This window comes from Psittacula echo (assembly GCF_963264785.1).
Source record: "Psittacula echo genome assembly, chromosome: 6".
In the NCBI taxonomy this organism is placed as follows: domain Eukaryota; kingdom Metazoa; phylum Chordata; class Aves; order Psittaciformes; family Psittacidae; genus Psittacula; species Psittacula echo.
Genome location: NC_137743.1, coordinates 65,975,279 through 65,997,684, shown reverse-complemented (window position 1 = coordinate 65,997,684; position 22,406 = coordinate 65,975,279). Strand labels below are relative to the sequence as shown.

The 22,406-nt window shown below is 38.6% G+C and overlaps 1 protein-coding gene across 1 annotated transcript in view; it reads right to left on the bottom strand.

The window, feature by feature from the left end:
- MYO3B (myosin IIIB) overlaps positions 1-22,406 on the bottom strand; it is a gene marked incomplete at both ends in the record, with an annotated part of 209,923 nt that overhangs the window by 47,147 nt on the left and 140,370 nt on the right. Inside the window, 6 exon segments of the mRNA XM_080622032.1 lie at positions 2,569-2,689; positions 11,751-11,831; positions 12,531-12,693; positions 13,112-13,153; positions 13,155-13,166; positions 13,632-13,743. Of these exon segments, the coding sequence (XP_080478158.1) occupies positions 2,569-2,689; positions 11,751-11,831; positions 12,531-12,693; positions 13,112-13,153; positions 13,155-13,166; positions 13,632-13,743 (531 nt within the window).

Sequence of the window (22,406 nt, the reverse complement as noted above, 5' to 3'; positions counted from 1 at the left end):
TCACTGACTGAAGAGCATGCACTAGTCATAGAGATTCAATTTCCTTGAAGGAATTCAATTTTTTTTTAAAAGCACCCATTTCTTCTGAACACTTTAAAATTCATTACTTAGTAAAACTGAGTCCTATATATATTGCAATACTGTAACTTCTTTTTTTGACAGATCTTTGAAAAAGCAGCAGGTTGTCATACATTTCAATGTATAGTTATATTCCTGTGCATACCAAAGAACAGAAATGTAAATGATTTTGCTTTCTGATCCCGAATACCCTTCAGCTTAATTTTATTTTTCCAAACCTACCAGTTAGGGGGTGGAGAGGGAGAAAGAAAAGAAATTAAAGAAATGAAAGGCAATTAAGATAAAAGAATATTTTATTATTTTATACCTTAGACCCACAGTACGTGAAGCCACAGTGAGGCTGTCTTCTCTAGGGACAGATTACCAGCCACTGTGTTAAACATCTGCACTATTATTCAGCAGCCTTCCTATTTCCTACAAGTTTCCTGTATGACTGAACAGACGAATGATTAATACACAACTGCCCAGTAACAGCTACATGTGGAAGTGAGGCTTGATTCATGGGAAGTAAGTTATCAGATTTAGTCCTAAGATTATGAGTATCACCTATGAAATGTTGGACATTTTCAAGTTTCACTGAAATCACTGGAACCTGAGGCCATGGCTGAGAAATTTACTGGAGCAGGCAAATAAATTGCAATTTTTTTTTTTTGGGGGGGGGGTGGTTAAACTTGAGAACTGCCAGCAGTAATTGCAGTTTAGCAACTCCAGGCAAAAGAAGGAATTAATTTATTTATCTGTCTGATTGCACATAGAATCGGGACTGGTGCAAGACCTGAATGGCCAATGTATTTTACATGAGCACCTTCAGGCCAGATATCTAAAGGCATTTAGACATTGATTTCAGTGAGTTTGGTGACTGAATGTCTTTATAGGTCTGTATATTTGTGCTTCATAGAGCCCAAATTCACCCTAACAGTTACTGAACCCTAAAATCTTTGTGAGCTTCAAGGGATGTGCAATTAAGCAAGCTGTACCTAAACCAGAAAAATACATTTGCTTGGAGAGCAACAAGGAATTCCAGAAACAGTCTAATGCAAAAAGAGAAGAAAACTATTTTTGTCTAAATACACATAAAACAGATGAAGGAGAAAGTTTAAAGAGGCTGTGTGCCTCCAAACAAGTCCAGGTGACACTAAAAAGGAGAAAAAAAAAAGCCTATTTATATTGTAAATAATTATAATTTAGGATGCCAAATAAAACTGATAATAGCTTATTAGCTCTTGCTTTTAACCATCAGTGCAGACTGGAGAACAAATTACAATGCCACCATCAATAGTTCTAAAGAGATCACAAGATAGATACCCCTTAACTACTTAAGAGACAGAAGGAGCTGCATACATATGAAGGGAATAATAAATTAGAAAACTCATTGCCCCAGTGAGCAGTAAGGTAACTCAAATTGGCAAACTGCAGTGGGCTTACTCTTTCCCTGAAAAAAATTACTAAAGCCATCTATTTATTTATTTATTTACTTAGAATTTGGCTTGAACCTTTTTCTTGCTAAAAACAGAATATTGCAAGGAAAAGATTTTGGATCACTATTTACCTACACCTGAATAATATATATATATAGTAATAATAATATCCTATAATAATAATATCCTACAATAATGCACCAGAACATGTAGCAGACATTACTCAACCTAAGTTAATCAAAATTAGCATAGAAGTTAATGTAACTCAATGTTATGAGCATACACAGAGAAAGAAATACCAGTTTGGAGAAGCTCATGGTTATTCAAAAAAACCCCCTTATTAATGTAATAACATCATCTAGTTATAGTCAAAAAAGTAATTGATTTCTTCAGAGAACTCTCAAGAAGTGTAACAGAACCTGCATTTATATGCTATATAGGAAGTATATAACAGAAATAAAGACTGGAATAGCACTTAGATGTCCTTCTGTTCATGCCATAGCAAGAGACATCTCACAACAGTTAGACACTGAAACTTGCTAATCAAAGGGATTAATCCAGCAAATGCAGCCACCTCTCCTTGAACACCGCTGGAGGGACAACAGCTAAAGATGTAACAGATCCCTTTTGCCTCTCATACCCAAGAAAGCATCAGGGGTGACGTTTGTCTGGGGTGACTCCATTGGTAAGGAAGGTTAAAATACCCTTCCTCTATAAAGAGGAGGGCACCACTATTACAATTTACAGTATTACCAGGCTTTCTGTCAGACTTGTCCATTTGCTTTTTATAGTTCTTTTTGCTGTCTTATACCACAGTCTATGGTATTCTGGGTACTCCTGAGAAGTGCACAGAAACAGGACAGCAACCCAGGACAAACAGCACTGAAAGTAAATCTTAACTGTTAATTAGGAGAACACTGAGATGAGTGGCTAACCTACAGGTGCTCATCCTCAGAAAATGGCAGATTCCCTAATTGGTAGCTGAATCAGGATGACACGCCTGCTCCTTTCAGATCTCACTGTTTGGAAAATTACTTTTGTTAGGCAATAGACAGCAAAGGATTCAACTCACCAGTGCTCTTCACAGCCAAATTCAGAAGTAGAACAGCTGCTCTTAAGCTGAGGATCTGCCACACAGGCAGGGCTGGTTTTCAGTCTTGTGTAGTTTTTACGAGCAATGTACCCCCTGAAAGCTAAAAATCATAGTTATGAATCAGAGAAAAATTCTGCAGAGCCTAAAACACAGAGTAGCACCTGGCTCTGCAGTGCAGAGCTGAATGTCCTCAACTTTAACTGAACCAGGGGCTCAAACAACAGTCAGCACCTCACAGGGGTGACTCCAATGTTTGCAGAGTTAACAACAGCTGAAAATTATATTGGACCTAGCAAGAAAGACAGGCCTTGGAATGAGCACATGTCAAATTTAAACATGACTCTGACTTAGAATGTATTAAAATACATAGTAGAAAATCATTCCCCAAACACATTCTTTAATCACAACTCCCATGATTTGAGCATATCAGAATTTTGCAGAATCAGAAGTTTTACCCGCTTTTAGTGTGGGGGATGAGGATAGAAATAGACACATTCAATTGAAACTTAACAAAATGGCAAAGAAAATGGCCATGAATAACATTTTGAAGATACCTACATCCTTTATTCTATGCACTGTCTCTGCATATGGGTGTCTAAGTAACTTAATTACTTCTGTAATTTTATCCAACATAAATTTACCTGAATTCTTGACACCTATGAGCAGTTAGAGATAAAGCTCCAGCACAAACCACAGACAGCAATACTACTGCACTTAGGACAAAAGACTAAAAAGTACAGCAATCTACACTTAAACCCACAGATTTTAAATTTTATTTCTTGTACGTTTTATTTCAAGCATTATTTTAAGTAGAAATACCTTGATAAAAGGTGAAAGAGCGCGGAATAATGAAGATGGTAAGTAGAGTATCAATGCTGTAGCTGAAGTGTACAGCAAGCAGTTGCTGATTAAGAAGGCTGAGGATAGTGAGGGAAAGGAGCTGGAGCTGTTTATTAGTCTAGCAGGACTGCAATTTAAACAGTGAGACAGTACATAAAAGAAAATTGGAGCTAAGACCAGGAAATATGATTTTGAAGGCAAAAAATCCCTATCCAGAAAAAGCTTTTAAGCACACTAAACACATGCAAAAGCAGAGCCAGTCTGGGGACTAATTACACAAAGGAGAAGGAGAACAGCCCTCTCGTCAACAGAGTCGAGGGTTAAATATTACAGTGGGATGTAGGATAGGCACAGAAATGCGATCTAGGCCAACCTCACGTAGGATCAGGGTCAAGATAACATTGTAGATTACAATGGGAAATCGGGAGGTAGAATAAATATAAGTTATTGAATAAATTGAAAACTGAGAAGTTGATCAGAAGATTAACAAGTTTTCCCTGTATTCACACCTCTGTTTTATCAAAACACTGAGAATATGCATTACCTACACAACAGAGAATAAAGACCCTGTAGAACTTGCAGTCCCTCAATTATGAGATAATTGATTGATTTCACTTGTCTTCCACGTAATTACTTTTATTCATTCATGTTTGGGTTGGTTTTTTGTGTGTGTGTGTAACGAAAAAATAGCGGAGGAAACAAAATAGAGCTACCCTGATTGCATCTGCTCTTTCCCTTAGGAAAGTGCTGTGACTAATCCCTTCTTTTCTATTTATTTCCAGTATAGCGTTAATGGTCATCTCTTCAGCCACCTACCTCCTCAAAAATATGTGGTGTTGCACTTATTTGTTCAATGTAAGAAAATGAAAACTATCTGACTAGTTCAAGCTGTGGTTTTCAATGCACCATAACAATTCAAGCATTTTAGTGCTACAGAAGTTTCCAGGGTAAGAAGCAGCAAAAATCGCCTTTTAATGAGAGGTTACTAAAATAAACAACCATTCACTTTACAGAAGGCATGACAGAAGTTGGGCTTGCTGAGATGTTGTACTGAATATAAAGCTCAGGTATCGCGAGGCTGAGGAACTTTCTGCCCTTAATAATCCAACTGGAAAAGTCTGCCTATCTGGTGGAGATGAGGCAAGCATTCACTTGGCCCATGTGATCAGGCTTCCAATTCTTAACTATCCCCCACTGACCAGACAAGGAGCCTACTCCAACACTGGCAGCAGAGACAGCTGGCCAGCAGCCACCTCTCTGCTGCTGAAACATGCTGAGCATCAGTCAGTTGATGGTGTACTATAAAGAAGCACTGAATCAAATGAACTAATAAAATAAACTTCAGGTTTATCTTCAGCAATTGCTCAACTTTTAAGTAGTTCATTACATGTGTGTGTGTGTCTTTAAAATCAACCCTGATGTCTACTGTGATTTTATTTTTTTAAATTCTGTTTCCCAGAGACTCTTACTAATGTCAGTATAACCATTTTGGTCTTTCCCTCATTCACTACACAAAACCTGCTATATCTGATTCAATAAACACAGTTTTTACCTTGTCTTCTGTTTTCATATATATTTTCAAAACCAACTCCTCTTCAACTTAACCTTTCTGCAAGCTGGTTTCTAACATTCTTCCAGAATACCTTGAATCTGACAGGTAAATGGCTGTATTTTTCCTACTTTGCCTTTGACTCATGGGATAACTGAAGTAGCAGAGTAAACAAACTTGTCTCTCAAAAGCTTCATTGAGCATTAGTAGGGCTGCATCTTTTCAACATTTATTAACTGGATCTATAACGTTTCAAAAGAAATACATATGCAAAGAATTCTACTGGGGGAGTCTGAGAGGCTGAGAAGCTGCTCCATCACAGCAATTTGCATTACTGACTGGTGGTGGTTTTGACACTAAGCACTTGGCTCAAAGAGTGTGAAATTAGCAGACTCATGTTGCTACTGCTCCATGAACAATCACTGCATCATTGAAGAAGAATGATTACCAGCTGTCACCTCATTTTCACTTTATGCACTCTATATTCCAAACTTTCCAGCAACAGTATCTTTAACCCTAATCTTTACATAGCCAAAGATGACAGGATTTGCAAAGCAACATAGGAACTGAACTTAATTTTAGCACTCATATTAGTAACTTGGTGTTAAATGTTTACATGCCACATACACATTTTTACTTCTTGTACTGATCAGTTCTCACATAAAGTAAGTTTGCTGCCAGGTCCAGCACCTTGCAAACCAAGAATATATTTACCTCAAGGAGTCTGAAATGTGGTGTCATGCAGTTAAAAACCCTTTATTTTAAGGTCTAAGCACCAAGGCATATACATTACACACAATGTTGCACAATTCTAGATAGGAAAAGTCCAGGCATTTTCCCTCTGATTCCCATAGGAAATATATAGTTACAGAGCAAATTGTGAAGCACAATGTGGAAAGATCAAAGCTAAATAATCACAGGTCTATACCAGAAGTATAAAGAAAGGAGATGAAGTAGTTTTTTAAACAGCAGAAGAATTCATTCTCAGTTGTAAAAAAATCATGTTAACCAGGTATTTTCTGGGCAGACAATTTTTAATCTATAGTATCACGTAAAATAGCATATAACAGCAACTTGGAAAGGAAAGCTGATGCTTGCATTGCAAGATATCATGGTAGTTAGTAATCAGAGGTTGATTTGCCATAAACAGCATATCACTTTCTTAATGTGTCCAGTTAAAAGAGCATTCAGCAGTCTAACTAACAACATTTGAGAGGATTTGGAGCCTATAAATCTGATTCTTCACTGCATGCCAAATTAATTCCAATGAACAGTAAAAGGGACAGAGAGTGACACCCTTTGCTGGGTCCCACGAATACCTCCCCTCTTTCATCTCTCACTCTTGATGGATATTGGGTGATTCCTGTTTAACAGCAGAAAAAAACTTCAAAGTTCTGTGGCAGAAGCATTATGAGAAAGCAAGTCATGAGTTCTCATGTGCAAGCAGCAACTATTAGTAACAAACAGTGACTATTAGGAAGACTCACCAAGGCTGCCGTCAGGACTGGTGTCACTGATGCCCATCACCACTTGGATAGAAGGTTTTAAATTACCATGCATTACAGTGTCTGATTGTGAGATTTGGTCACAGTAAAAAAAACCACAAAGATGACTGTGAAACTCTTTGTCAATATTAGCAAGGGAAAGGAACAGATTTTCCAACATGTTGTTGGACAATATACATTGTTGTCCCTTCCTCATCTTATCAACGGCATGAAAACTAGTAAGAATGGTCTCCTTTTCACCTCCTCAAAAGCAGGAGAGTAAGCCAAAGGAAATGCAGATGAACTTATATTGACAGAGCTTAGTTCAGAGATGGAGACAGAATATAGGACCTCATATTTCAAAACCATAAGACCTTACCACTTTTCCTCACATGTTCCCTGCACATGAGCAGCAGGCTTTTCATGGTTACTAGAGATAAATACTAATAGTAAAGAATTACTGGATGCCCTCACCTAGCACAGAACACAAAGAGATGGAAGAGTAAAGTTAACCAGAGCTGTGCAGCCTGTACAAACCAGGCTGGTTTACCCTGAATGTGAAATCAAGATAACAGAATGAGTCAGTTCAGCTGTCATTAACAGAAACACATACATCTCTTCAAAGGTTCTTACCCTGACAATATAATTAAAAGGAAGAAAATTAATGATATAAAAAGGGTAAAACTGGATCTGTGACTTAATGACTGTTATTTTCAGGAAAATAAAAATATTTTTAGATATATTTCTAAGGTGCTTAGAAGTTTTTGAAACATTTTACTCATGTAATTCTTAGATCTATATAACACTATTAGCTCAATACATGTACACACACACGTACAATGATATAAATAGATAAATATAGGGTTTTCAAGAAATATTTCCTTGCCTTCTACTGAAGCCAATGTTAAACCTTTGCTGTTAAAAATCCCGAAGGTAACACTTTTATTAAAAGCTGACATTTCTTGTAAATGTAAAATAGTAAATTACAGCTGTTCTCTCGCCCTCTGCTTTTATTATTATTATAATGGAGTAAATTTTGCCAGAAGCACATGTTAGAGAGATGTAAATAGTGAGCAAACCTGTATGGGCAGAAGTTACAGAAAGCAAGCAATTCACAAAGCGTTTCCTTCATCTGGTTTCCTTCCAATCACCCATCACTTTTTATATATTTATAAAAAAAAAAAAAAGCCCAAATCTTGAGTTCTTGATAAAGAATTTTCCAATACAATGTGACATATGGTGAGTGTGTGAGCACGTGTTGGAGGAGGAGATGGTGGCTCAATGGATTAGTCATTTGCCTTTCACCTCTGGAAGCATAGTTAAACTCAGTCCTGACCAGAGCTGCACAGTATATTCCAGATGGCTAAAGTGGGCCTAATTAAAATGAATTCAGTGATGTCACCTTGGATCTAAGTGAATCGCATACACCACTCATTTGGCATTTTGGCAACATCAGTTCACAAACGAAATGACCAGATTAAAATCCTCCCATAAGTCTTTTGGGACAACAGTCACACTGCATGGAAATACATGTTATCAGAACTGGAAAACATACTTTTATAATTGTATTATCTGTTGTTTTAAATTCTAATTAATGCATTATTCTAATACAAAGAAATAACAAATGAGTATTGCATGCGAGGTAAATCAGTGCGGCAACATTTCAGTCAGATGGTTCAGTGGATATGCACTGATTTAAACCAGCTGTGTATGTGGCAACATAATCTAAAAAAAAAAAAAAAATTTAACAAAATATTTTCCTGTATGTAGACTAAAATCAAAACAATACAAATCCCAATTATAAAGAAATACTCAGAAGTGTGAAGTATTGTTAACTCAAACACTTCACACAAAATCATTCTTTAGAATTCACCTCCAAGTTAAAAATTAGAGTTTTCTGACCTTCACAGATTGGGAAAATGTGACTGGAAGAAGCAGGAAAGACCTTGGATACCCTGTCTACCGTTTTTTCCATGAGTCTAATAACATCTGTGTATTCTGAGGACCTGTGATGTAGATACGTTGAAGTAGGGTAGCTTTTTCTTCCCCACCTATTTTAAATTCGCAAATATTTTGTTTGCTAGCAAGGGTGTTTTCCCCCATCTGAAATAATGACTTTTTTTCATGTAATATAATACACTCAGGAATTGTATCCTCATGTATATTGTGAGGGTTGGTTTTTTCATAAGTTTGTTTTTTCTTCCAACATTTCTTCAATGGATAGTGAACTGCTGGGCCCACAGAGATCTCCAGACCACCAGCTCATGTATTTGAAAGGCATCTGTTTATTTTTAAAATGCAAATGCAGTCTACCTCAAAGACTGACTTGCAAGAAATGAACAATCTGAACAAGTCAAGAGGTTTCCAATCAGGAGCTGTGTTCCTCCTTTATATCAGGCTATGATCACTTGCTGTCAAAATCAGTTAAACAATATCCTGGAATCTGAATGAAGTCCCCCCACAATTAAAATGAGCAGGATAATCCTGCAAGAATTATTCAGGCAAATCATTTTTCACACAGTTTAAAGTAATGATAAGGTCATTTACAAAAGAAATCAGCGCCTTTGAAATGCTGACTTGTAGACAGAGGACTGCCTGGAGGAGGGCCATAGATAACAGTGAAGACTGGCCTCCTAACACTACCCTTGCAGTCTTTGGAACTGATTCTGATGAAGAGAAGGCCCAATAAGGTTAATACCCCTACTTTGATCTCTGTCAAAGCGTACCAGCAAGAATTAATTTACATTTCAGATGAAAAAGGTTGACAGCATGAAAAGGCATCTTGTTTCTGGTATGTGAATGTGCTGTAATAGATCGGGAATTCTGAAAGGAAGTTCTGAGGAAGCTAAAGGGATAAGCCGAGCGGCTGCTTTTATTGGGAAAGAGATGAAAGGAAAACAAATTTCAATATGCGCTGTTCTGTAGAAACATGTAAGCCAAATGCTTCCTAAATTTCAAGGCCTGCTTGGGCAGGGGGTGGAGGGGAAGGGAAAGAAGAGGGAAGTACATGTATTTTAATTGCATGGTTTTGCTAATGTCTGGATGACAAATGCAAACAATCCATCTCACTGCCTGAAATGGCTCATTAAAAAAAAAATAAATACAAAGGTGGTCATACTCAATTTTACTGAAAAGCTGCCTGGAACTACACACTCACACTATAAGATGTGCAGGGAAGAGAGATTTGGAGTTGCTTTTGCCTCAATGTCACTAGGCACTCGGACAATGTAATGTAATGTAAACAACAGAAAGACTGTCAAGGTATTTTAAAACCTGGAAAATGGTGGCTACCATTAGCAAGCATGAGCTTTGATTTGAAACACAGAATAATTAGCATGTAGAGAAAATGTGCACAAGAAGAATTTTCAAGTAAGAAGTCCTAGACACAGGTTTCCAAAGGCATACAGAAATGTGTTGAGGATTATTACTATATCCCTTCAAATGCATCACCAAAGATAGGAGGGGCAGACAGCCTAATTAATACGAAGGTGCACTGTGTCACTTTAACCATATATTCCTAATGTTATTCACCCAGACTGATCACTGAAACTGTCAAGTGCCAGGTTACAAAGGAAGACGTGTGCGCTGGTAGGAAAAGCGCTAATAGCATTCCTCCAGCATCAGGTCCAGAGAGCTCAACAGAAGTGTCCAAATTCAAGGGTATGTGTACACTCCCACTGCTTCTGCTCTGCCATGTTCAACGCAGCATCTAAGATGGCGGGAAAGAACACAGAGCTCAATCTCTCTCATGTGTGCAAACAGCAGAATAGATCAGTCTCTTTCTCTGAAGAGCTAGTAATGAGCATGCATTCCCTACTCACCCAAGAAAAACTGCATAAATCTCCAAGGCAGAATGTCCCCTACACTCTCCAAGTGATATTGCTACACACCAGCTTCCTACTGAAACTGAGGTAACTCTCCTCTGAAGGAACTAGTAATAGTGGGATAGTGATGGGTCAACTGTTTCACTTTCCTTTCTGAGGCGAAGGGTTGTAAATCAGGAAATCAGTGTTCAGGTATGGCAAAGTCTAAATGTAGCAAATACTCCAGAAAATAGTTGCAGGGGGTACTTCAAAATCTACTCTTTCTGCTATCATGAAAGCAATAGAAAATGACAACACAAAGGAGAGGAAGAAGGGGAGAAAGCACTTACGCAGTCCTTCAGTGCTTGTTGTAATGGGAGAAAAAAATTCTCCTTCACAGTTCTTCATTTAATAGAACATTCTGCATTTAACCCTACAGCCACAGTTCATGATTCTACGTAACAGTGTGAATGCAAAGCTATAAATCGTTACTTTATGCTAGTGATACTCTGTTCCTTTCTGTAATTAGTCTGGTATTCTGTTTCTTCTAAAGGGTGCAGTAAAGCTTAATTTCAGAGTAGCAAACTTAGACAAAAAGAAAACAAATTAATTTACTGGAAATGGTTTGAGAACTATCAAAAGAATATTCAGAACGCAACTTTTTGAGATTGACTTTAGTCTCTATGATACAGAACCAAGAGGTAACAAAGCTTAAGGAAATATATCACAGCTGGTAGAATAAATAAGGTACTTTGGTTTATCTGTAAACACATTTGTTACAACTCATTTTTGAGTGGCTACAGTCCTTCAACCTGGGATTGGACAGGGAAGGTGTATTACACTGCATTATATGGAAGCTGCTTCATATTAACAGCATCTGAAAACACTACTGAGATCACGGCACTGGTTCCTAGATTTCTGTGCCATATGGTACCCCGCTCTCTACTAGAGACCTACACAGCCCTATGGGCCTGTTCCTCCAGTAATCTCTTTAAAGTTTATTCAAATTCATAATGATATGGCTGCATAGGAGCCTGGCAGAGAGTCAAAAGATTGGCCAAAGCTGGCAAACTCCACATGCAGTCAAAACAAAAACCTGTCAACGTGCCAAGATGAGGGCTGACACAAAGACAGAGAAATGCATGTCCAGCACCTTCATCCACACTTACAGTCAAAACAAATCAGTGCTTCATACCAGCTCTACATATAGTTGAATCATAGTGACTGTGCTCAGAAGAATCTTAAAGAATTAACTGAACAGCTTTTAATCCGTATGTTTTGCTTCCAGAGAAGTAATTACAAAAAGCCTCAAGTGCCTGATACCTGTCACTGGTGTCATTTCACACTGAAGAACAAATGATCAGAAGTAATGTTTGTGATAGCTTTTGTTTGGACTGTATCATATTTCTCTTGGCTATAAACACCAACACGTGAAATCATCCACAGCAGAATAGGTGTTGGCAATTGAAACGATGTTTTAATTACCTGCTTGAATATGTATAGCAGCATCAGTTCTTCTGTTCCTTATTTCCTTGTACTTCCTGCGAGCTTCATATCCTCTCCAGGCTAAAAATACAAAACCATGTGCTGGAAATTACATTTATTTAAGGAAGTGCTACAGAGTCTACAGAGTCAGAGATGTGCTGAAACTTTCATCCCTCCTGCCATAACCACTTCATCCCTCAACCCCCAATACCTCTTCCCCATCCACCCACATGTTGAACTCTGGGCTCACCACTGCAGTATTCACATCCCCACAACTTCAAACACTGCTTCACTCATCCAAATTTTAATTGTCACCATGTGTTCACTGATGTCCTAACCCAAAAGGCAAAGGTGCATGATCATGTCAGCACAAGAACTTTCTTCCTCACACAGCTCCCCAAATTGGATATAAGGAAGCCTCTTGGGCCCACGCCATGACGTATGTTATCTGGAATTTTGGTATACACAGGGACAGGAGGAGCATACTATTGCATTAATTTATGTGCTGCATGCTAGCATAGACACACCTAACAATATTTTAATTTTGTGCACAGGCATCACACTCAAAATACTAAAATATTTAAATAAAGACATTACCAAATACTAAGATGACACCTTAGAAGTAAATCAATAATATTTGCATCAATTAGCTGAAGAGGAAAGCACCTCCGGTTATTTTGATTTCATAATAAACTATTATGAATGAATAAATAATGTACATGCAATTTAACAGCTTGAAATGCAAAAACACTGAATGAAATAGGGAATGTGAACATTTACCCGACTGTATGGTAACAGCACTATTTTCTCTTTTCTCTTTGACTTTCTTGTACCTCCTTGCTCCAAGCCATCCCTTGATATAGGCTTGCATGACCACCACTCTTCCTATAACTTCTCGCAGGAACAAATTCAACTGTTCTATATGGTAATACTTTAGAAAAACCTGAAATGGAACAAAAAAAAAGAAAAATAAATTCAGTATTACATGCAGGCAGTAACATAACTTCTTGTATTCTGCCTTTTTTTTAGTCTTACTTCAGCTTATTTTAGGGCACCATTGCTGAGAAAAACTGGTAAAATACTGGTTGCTAATATCATAGCAATCTTGTGAATCAAATATTTGCTCTCAGTGTGCTTGTAGAATTTCATTATTTCACTGATTATAATCAACCCATTGCAAAATAAATCACATGTTTACCCCCTTTAAAAAGTAAAAAAAAAGGAGGGGGATTTTTTCAGGTACCAACAATTTTGAAAGGTAGCCTTTCTTGACAGTGGGAAGATAAATCCTGGATTGAATTTGGTTTTAGACATAATAATGAAGCATTATGCTTCAGATGGCAAATCCTACGTGTGCTTACATACACTTTATCTGGGTCTTGATCAGGAAAATTCTCCTTGTTTTTCCTTCGTGCACTGTAAAACAACTCAAGACACTGTATAACATCCTTTTTACGGAAGTCATCCACTCCATTTTATACCATGAACAAAGGCTCTTAATAGAGCCAGAAGGATCTTCCCTGAAACCCCACAAATGGATAATGTACTAACCAGGCTCACAGGATGGGCCATAGTGTGATGTTTCAGTCACACCATAATTAAGAGCAGGAAGAATTTCAAGGAGGCACTACCTCAGCAGGCACTGACAGATGTACTGTCCTTATCTAGGTAGCCAGGTGCAGAATGCTCTTTGGTGAGGTACCCAATGCACCCCTCCTCTTGCCGCACCAACTCAGCTGGCTTGAGAGCACGCCTCCGTAACCCAGGAGGCTAACTGGAGCAAATTCCTTGCTCTTCTGTTCATGCAGTACTTTTCAAACCGTTATTAGGCATGTTTTGCTAAAAGGATACTATCCTTGAGAAAATGTTAGCACCCCCTACCTTGGTTTTCCCAAGAATCCAGTTGTCTAGTTTAGATTTCTCCAAAATGGCAAGACAGTTTTCTCTGCTACCAAGGGGAGTCTCGTGTGCCTTGAATGCAAGGTAATAATACCTGTAAAACCAAATGACAAAGAAAGAATTGACTTGACCATCAGGGTGGTCTTTCACTGTCCTTCTCCAGCTCAGAGCCACATCTCTAGAACTAATAAACCAAAGTCATCCTTGTACTCAGTCCTCTTCATAAACCATGAGACACCTCTCACAAATGGGTATTTGAGCATATGAATGACATAGCAAAATAGGTGGTACAATAGTGGTGACAAGAATCTGGTGCATTCTAGAATTCCTGAGTTGGTTTAATCACCCAGAAAGGTCTTTCACAAGCCAGTGCAACTTCGGAAACACACACGTTGCTCTGAAATTTTCAGGTGAACACATGAACGAATGACAGGAAGCGGGAAAAGTGCTAGAAATTGGAGTAATAGAAATGAAGGCAAAAATAAAACCTTCTGCATAACATGTAAAACATTCTGTGGCACAGTTACATCTCACTGTAAGCCTGCAAGTTCCGTTGAATAAGCATGTGCTCCCTGAGGTGCTCAATGAGCTCTTACAGATTTCTAAGTGGGAGAAAAGTCAGATGCTAGCACCAAAGAAAGAGAAAAGCACCAGAAGTACATTATTCATGACCTGATGCCTGTTTCTTATGAGAAACGCCCAAAAAGGAATTTCAGAATCTTTCAGTATTTTAGTTACTCATATCAGTAATTTTTCACAAAGAAATTTAAATGTCCTTGATATTCTTTAAGAGCATAAATCCACATAAGAAGTCCAAGGCTCTTAAGTTTGTAACAAGATCACTCCCATCAACAGAACTTGGGGGAGCTTCCATTTTCAGTATGCTTAATAGGAAGGCTGAGAATCCTCAGTCAGTGAAGATAAAGGCCAGCTCCAGGAGGGTAGGCAGAACAATGATAGAGTGATATTGACTGATTTTTGAGGCTGAAACGCAGACACTGAATAAAGATTAGTTTACAGTAAAAGCAACTCTCATATCAATCTTAATTTACAGACAGCAAGATGCTCAGTCTGCATAAATACGTACCTGTTTCACACCTCCAGAAGGGGTCATATATATTTGCAGTTAAAACAATTCGCATTGCTATCACTGCAGCAAGGATTTTATCAGTGCTGATGGTTAAGCAAAACTAGCAGCTACTTTAAAAAGAAAACAAATTAATTACTCCTCACATGAATGTAATAATTTTTTTTACTCACTAGGATTTATGTAGTTGGGATTAGGTTTGTAGACTCATTAGGCATGATGTCTTTTTTCTGTTTGATTCAGATAAACAATTGGAAAGATTATGATCAATTTTAGTGGCCTTTGGAGCACGCCCATACTAAACATCGACTTTTCTTTTGTCCACATTCCCTTGCAAAGAACAGCCACTAACAATTATCTGAAATAACATTATTGTGCAAACAGTTAATGCAAGCATGTTTAAACTGAATTAAGAATAAATGGACCAATCCCTACCTGAAAAGCCATGATGCATTAATGAAGAATTTAAGTGAGCCAAGGGCAACAAGAAAAGCTTCTACTGGTGTGCCGGTGATAAAAAGAAGGAAACAAGAGACCTGGTCACCTGGGATATGGAGAAGGACAAGGTACTCACTGACATTTTTGTCTCAGTCTTCACTGGCAAGTGCTCCAGCCATACCACCCAAGCTGCAGAAGGCAACAGCAGGGACTGGGAGAACAGAAGACCACCCACTGTAGGAGAAAATTAGGTTCAAGAACATCTAAGGAACCTGAAGTGCACAAGTCCATGTCACCTCACGAGATGCATCTGCGAGTCCTGAGGGAACTGGCAGATGAATTTGCCAAGCCACTATCCATCATATTTGAGAAGTTGTGGCAGTCCAGACAGTTATCACTGAGAAGAAAATGGGAAACTGAACCCCCATTTTTAACAAGGGAAAGAAGGAAGATCTGGTAAACTACAGGCCAGTCAGTATTACCTCGGTGCCTGGCAAGATCATGGAGCAGATCCTCACGGAAACTGTGCTAAAGCACATGGACAATAAGGTGACTGTTGACAGACAATTGTGGCTTCACTAAGGGCAAAAGGTCCTTGACAAATTTGGTGGCCTTCTATGACAGTGACAGGGTGACAGTGTTGGTGGATAAATGGTAGAGGGACTGCTGTCATCTACCTGGACCTGTGCAAAGCATTTGACACCGTCTTGCACAACATCCTTGTCTCTAAACTGGAGAGACATGGATTTGATGGATAGACTGCTCAGTGGATAAGGAATTGATCGGATGGTCACACTCAAAAAGGCAGTCAATGGCTCAATGTCCAAGTGGAGACCAGTGATCTAAACAATTTTTAAGGTCCCTTCCAAGCCAAATCATTCTATGATTATAAGTCCTTGCAAAAAATTATGTTAAGTAACAGCAAGAATATATTCCAGTTAGTTTACAAATTGAAGGTTATTTTTTTTTTTCTGCCACCTCAGCTCTCATTTATGAACTGCTATGTGTTGTCTTGGCTTTTATTAAGTTATACTTCTACAGGTACTAATCTATTTATATTGTCTTTGAGAGAAACTGGCAGGTTGAGCAAACCATTCTCCTAATCATTAACATGGGAAAGAGCCATCAGATGTTCTTTAAAACAAAGAGAAGAATATGACCAGTGAACCTCAAAGACAGATTCCTCTGTAGCCACAGAGGGGTAAGAAAATATTCCGCCTTATACTAAACAAAATATGGAGAATCAATTAGAATCATAGAATCATAGAATAGTTAGCGTTGGAAAGGACCTTAAGATCATCTAGTTCCAACCCCCCTGCCATGGGCAGGGACACCTCACACTAAACCATGTCACCCAAGGCCTCATCCAACCTGGCCTTGAACACCGCCAAGGATGGAGCATTCACAACCTCCCTGGGCAACCCATTCCAGTGCCTCACCACTCTCTCAGTAAAGAATTTCTTCCTTATATCCAATCTAAACTTCCCCTGTTTAAGTTTGAACCTGTTACCCCTTGTCCTGTCACTACAGTCCCTGATGAACAGTCCCTCCCCAGCATCCTTGTAGGCCCCCTTCAGATACTGGAAGGCTGCTATGAGGTCTCCACGCAGCCTTCTCTTCTCCAGGCTGAACAGCCCCAACTTTCTCAGCCTGTCTCCATACGGGAGGTGCTCCAGTCCCCTGATCATCCTCATGGCCCTCCTCTGGACTTGTTCCAACAGTTCCATGTCCCTTTTATGTTGAGGACACCAGAACGGCACACAATGCTCCAAGTGAGGTCTCACGAGAGCAGAGCAGAGGGGCAGGATCACCTCCTTCGACCTGCTGGTCACACTCCTTTTGATGCAGCCCAGGATACGGTTGGCTTTCTGGGCTGCGAGCTCACACTGAAGCCGGCTCATGTTCGTTTTTTCATCGACCAACACCCCCAAGTCCTTCTCTGCAGGGCTGCTCTGAATCTCTTCTCTGCCCAACCTGTAGCTGTGCCTGGAATTGCTCTGACCCAGGTGTAGGACCTTGCACTTGGCATGGTTAAACTTCATAAGGTCAGCATCAGCCCACCTCACAAGTGTGTCGAGGTCCCTCTGGATGGCATCCCTTCCCTCCGGCGTATCAAAGAAAGAATGGAATAGTGCAAGACATTAATTTTTTTTAATCAGGAGAATATTATTTTGAAATATTAGCTCCAGTTAATCTCTAGATATTAGCTACAGTTGTCACAAGAAAGAAAAAAAGAACCACTAAAATAGTCAATAAAGATCAAAGGGGGACAAAATAACATCTGAAGGCAGAAGCACTGGAATCAGTCCTGGACCAAGACGTAGCTATTCACCAACTGGATATGTTGCCCACTCTGAATAATGATAGGAAATTATGTACTACTGAGTTATTTTTAAGACAGTAACTTTCTCAACAACAAGATACTGCAAATTCTTTAGCCAAGTCTTCCAAAATACTAAGAGTCATACCATTGAATAGGTATGGAGAAACATGGTGTATTTAAAAGAAAAATGTATGTTTCCTCCAATCTATGACAGAACTTAATGATGTGAGTTTTCGCAAGACAAATGGTATTATGAGTTACAATAATAAACTTCAGCTTTCAAATATACATATCACACTTTGTGCTAGCATGCAATTTCAACAAATAACTTGACAGATACATCAGGGAAGATGCACCAATAGTAAATTGCTGTTTGCTTCAAAAGCCAGTTCAGACAGCCTTGTTATTTACACATGTATGTAACTTAAGCAGTTCCTTTCCTTAGAAGGAAAGAACGACTCAAGTGAGTGATCGTACCAGTTTTCTGGTTGTCATACATCTTTTAAGGCATGCTGTAGTTGGGATTTTTAAAACAACAGAACAGTTTTTAGATGGCATTGATGCAATAAAATAGTCAAGGAGGATCTCATAATTTTTAAATCTTCCTATTTTATCAATGACATTCTAGCTGCTGAGAAGTTTTCTTATTTGTTACAAATATCTGACTAAAAAGTATTTTTAAGCTATGTAATTCCCACTTCTTACCACACCATTTTTGTTTATGACTAAATTCAGTATCTTTCAAATGTAGTACCTTCACCATTAGCTCTCCTTCATGATCTAGAATGTAGTTGCTTTTGCCACTCAGAAAAACCCCATAAAAACAACATCATTGTTTCTTATCAAATCCTTTATCAAATTTTTCCTAATATTCAGTCTAAACCTCCCCTGGCACAACTTGAGGCCATCACCTCTTTTCCTATCACTTGTTACTTGGAAGAAGAGACTAACACTCACCTTGCCCTATTCTCCCTTCAGGTAGTTGTAGAGAGTGGTAAGAACCCCCCTGAGCCTCCTCTTCTTCAGACAAGACAATCCCAGTTCCCTCAGCTGTTCCTCATAAGACATGCGCTCTAGGCCCTTGATCTTTCATGCACTGTTTCGTAAACACGTACACAACTGTGCAAAACCAGGTTATTTTCATGGGTTACGAATAGTGCTTCTAGGTGTGACACACACTCATCTACGTGTTTCCTAAAAGTACTTGACTAATCAGATTCTCAGTAGCAGTAATACTTGTAAGAGAAAAATAATCTACCCTCAGAAGAACCGACTTCTCAGAGCTGATGACACTCTGGAATTATGTATTTCTTAACTAGTGGTTCTTATACTGCAATACAAACTATCCTTCATGGACACTAATAGTATTCTAGACAAACATAAAAATGGGATTCACTGTACTTAGTAGTCATTAGGCATAAAACAAAATACTTGAAAGCTGATTTTATCCCCAGATCAACAACTGCAAAGCTAGGACATTCAGAGTTAAGGTTAAACATTAAGACATGCAAGATACAGAAAACTTCAGAATGACGCTATGAATTAACTATCTGATTATGGCCAAGGCATTTTAGTTTTGGTAGTTTTAGATTAGATATACTGATCGTAAACAAATGGTTCAATTTCTCTTCCTTCCTTAAACAGTGAACTGTGGAGCTGTTCAATAAATAGTATTTAAATAGCACTATTAACTACCACACCGGTCTCTCTTACTGAAGTTGCCTTTGCATTCCAGACTCAAAGGCAGCACCAATTCTACTTTTACTCAATTTACGCAAAAAAAGTAATGATTAACCCTTTTGCTCTTTAAAGCAAATCTTTGTACTAAAATACACTTGCCTAAGGTGGAGAATGGATAATAATATGTGAAAAGCATGAGGTACAAGAGGACAAAATCCCTTTTTAACCAGACCCCCAGTAACAGCAGCAAGATTCTTAACATTCCAAAAGCAGTTTTTTCCTTCTCAGCCCGAGAGTTGGAAAGTTTAAACCCCCCAATGTTTTTAGCACTGAAAGAGCCATTAAATAACTTTTAAAAATTCCTAATTTGTATTGGTCATGTATCACCTCTTCTAGAAACTTTCACATTTGAGCTCTTAGAACTAATTGCATTTGACTCTATATTGAGAGTATGAATGAAAAAATTAAATGAAAAGTCAAAAAACATCAAGGATACTGTTGAAATTCAGTAACGGATACCTAACGCTTATGCTGCAAATCATCAGATAAATACAGAATCACAGAAATACTCTCAGAAAGGCATAATTTGGTCAATTCTGCATATACAATTCATAAGCAGTTAGCAGACTTTTCATTCCTAGAGGCTTTCTATCTCTTCCATCCTGAACCCTTTACCAGTGTTCTGTGATTGACAAGAGTCTGAAAAGGATATGTTGAAGGTAGAGTAGTTACAGGAACAATGAAAAGATCTGAAGTAATCTTAAAGCCACTGAAACAAATAAGAAACATTTCCATGGATAATAGTAAAAATCAAAATATAGGGGAAGTTATAATTTTGTTTCCAGAAATTGCTTAGGGACTTTGGTACAGTGCAGACTCACTGTTAACAGTAAGCTTGCCTTAAAAATGATAGAATCACAGAATGGTTTGGGTTGAAAGTGACCTTAAAAGTTCACCTAGTTCCAACCCCCTTGCCATGAGCAGGGACATCTCTCACTAGACCAGGTTGTTCAAAGCCCCATCCAACCTGGCCTTGGATGCTTCCAGGATGGGGCATCCAAGATTTCTCCGGGCAACCCATTCCAGTGCCTCATCTCCCTCATAGCAAAGAATTTCTTCCTAATATCTAGTGTAAATTTCCCCTCTTTCAGTTCAAAGCCACTACCCCTTGTCCTATCACTACACACCCTTGTAAAAATTCATCCTTTTAAAAGATATAATTTTTCTCTGTAGCAAACCTGTTGACTTCTAATTTAATTCAGTGCTTCCCTGACTGTGAATAGTAAATACATCTATCACCACTGAATTTTTGATGCTAGAAGACAGCATGTACTGAGGTAATATTTTAAAAGATTTTGCAGTATTTGACCAGTTTTTATTCCACTCAATGCAGAATGTGACTCATTAAGTTCAATATGAGACTGTATATAGTAATGAGAAATGTAACACTGATGGCTCACAGACTGCGTGTATCAGGCCTACCAGCAGTGACCTTATGCAAATTTGCACTGTGAGACTGAAAAAGTACTTGCTGGGATTCCTATTACAGTAAAAGCACCGGTATTGCCATAAGGATATGAGCTGAGTAACATCATCTAGTTAAAGTGGAGTAGGGTAGCACTTCCAGGAAAAGTGTATCCTGTATTCTAATGCAGTACAAAGAACTATAATGCAGAACATAAACAAGCAGAGAAGAAGAAAAAAGGCAATCCTTAAACAAAACTTGTACAAACTTCTTAACACATTCCTATATGCTTATGAAGCACTTCAATCTTGACAGCATTTAGCACCATTAGACTCTCAAGTCCCTTGTCTTTTATCTGGTACAGTATATGTCACATTACATAAAAGGTGTACACAGCTGGGGGATATGTGGTGAGGACACACCTGCATACCACATCATGTCATGTGAAGCTTCAGGGACCTGGGCACTTGGATATAGTAAGGAGCATCCCATTCAGTGGGACTTTCAGTATAAGTCCTGCCTACAAAGCACATCTCTGTTAGCTGCTGTGCAGTGTATGCTCACTATGCAGCTCCATGAGCCAGGCACACCTGGTTGCTGATACGGTTAATAACCTGTGTCTGAAACCTAGGATAGCTGCCGCCTGAGAAAGAAACCTTGCTGCTTCAAAGCAAACAAGTAAGACAGACACATGATGGCATGGGGCACGAGACAAGGCCAATGGAGATGGAAGTGCCTAACACTTAACAGGTCTACAGTATTTACAGGGCTGCAGATTACATTTTTCTACTTTAAGTAAAAGCATATGTGTATTTATATACATAAAACAGATGTTTGTATACTTGGCTGAAGAAACACTGTGTGAACGACTTACAATTAAGTCCTTTCCTCACCATCTGTTTTTTAACCCAATAAACTACTTCCAGGTTTGCAACACTGAAATAATGTGTTCTATGTGAAAAGAGAAGACAGTAAAGAGTAACATTAGACAGAGCTTTATCTTTTGTTTACCTCTCACCTGATAAACCCTGAATGGTTCTGTTCCCTGCCTTTGATTGTTTTGTCCTCATATTTCCTGCTAAGAGTTTACAAAACAGCATTATTGAACAGGCAGATAAGAAGCACACCTATTTGTTTAATAACATCAAGGGAGAAAAAGTGCTGGCTCATCCATTTTGTTGTTCAGTTGCTCAAAAGGATCAAAATACCAATTAACTTGCTGGCTTAGAAAATCTTTGATATCCTCACATTTACTGACATTCTGAAACTCTTGTTCATACTTGCCTAATGTCTTTTTGATTATGAACAAAGAAGTGCCAATCTGTTTAGCATTTGACCTGTTTTCTCAACATTTTTATGTATTCAACTACTTAGTTCTTAAAAACACTTGACTAGTCAGGGTTGTAAGTTGAAGAAAAATGTTTCTTGTTCCACTGATAGCTTTTTTAAGCATTGCACTTTGCCCCCCCCCCCCAAAAAAAGCAAAATAGAACAGAATGTGATTAAAAATAAGGCATGAAGTGAAAAAAGGAACAAGAACATCCCCTCTCCTGCTCTCCTGCTTCCCCGCCCTCCCCCTCTTCCCCCCCCCCCCAATTATATTCTGAACTCAGGAAGTCTTCTGGGCTGTTGGGCAAATTGCAAAATCTCTCCACGCACACTCACTTCTCTTGCCATGTTGATTTTTTTTCCTGAATGCATTACATCAAGTTGGACTAAAAACTTCGGGTGTATCTGACAAGGACGCCCTTATCTGCAGGAACG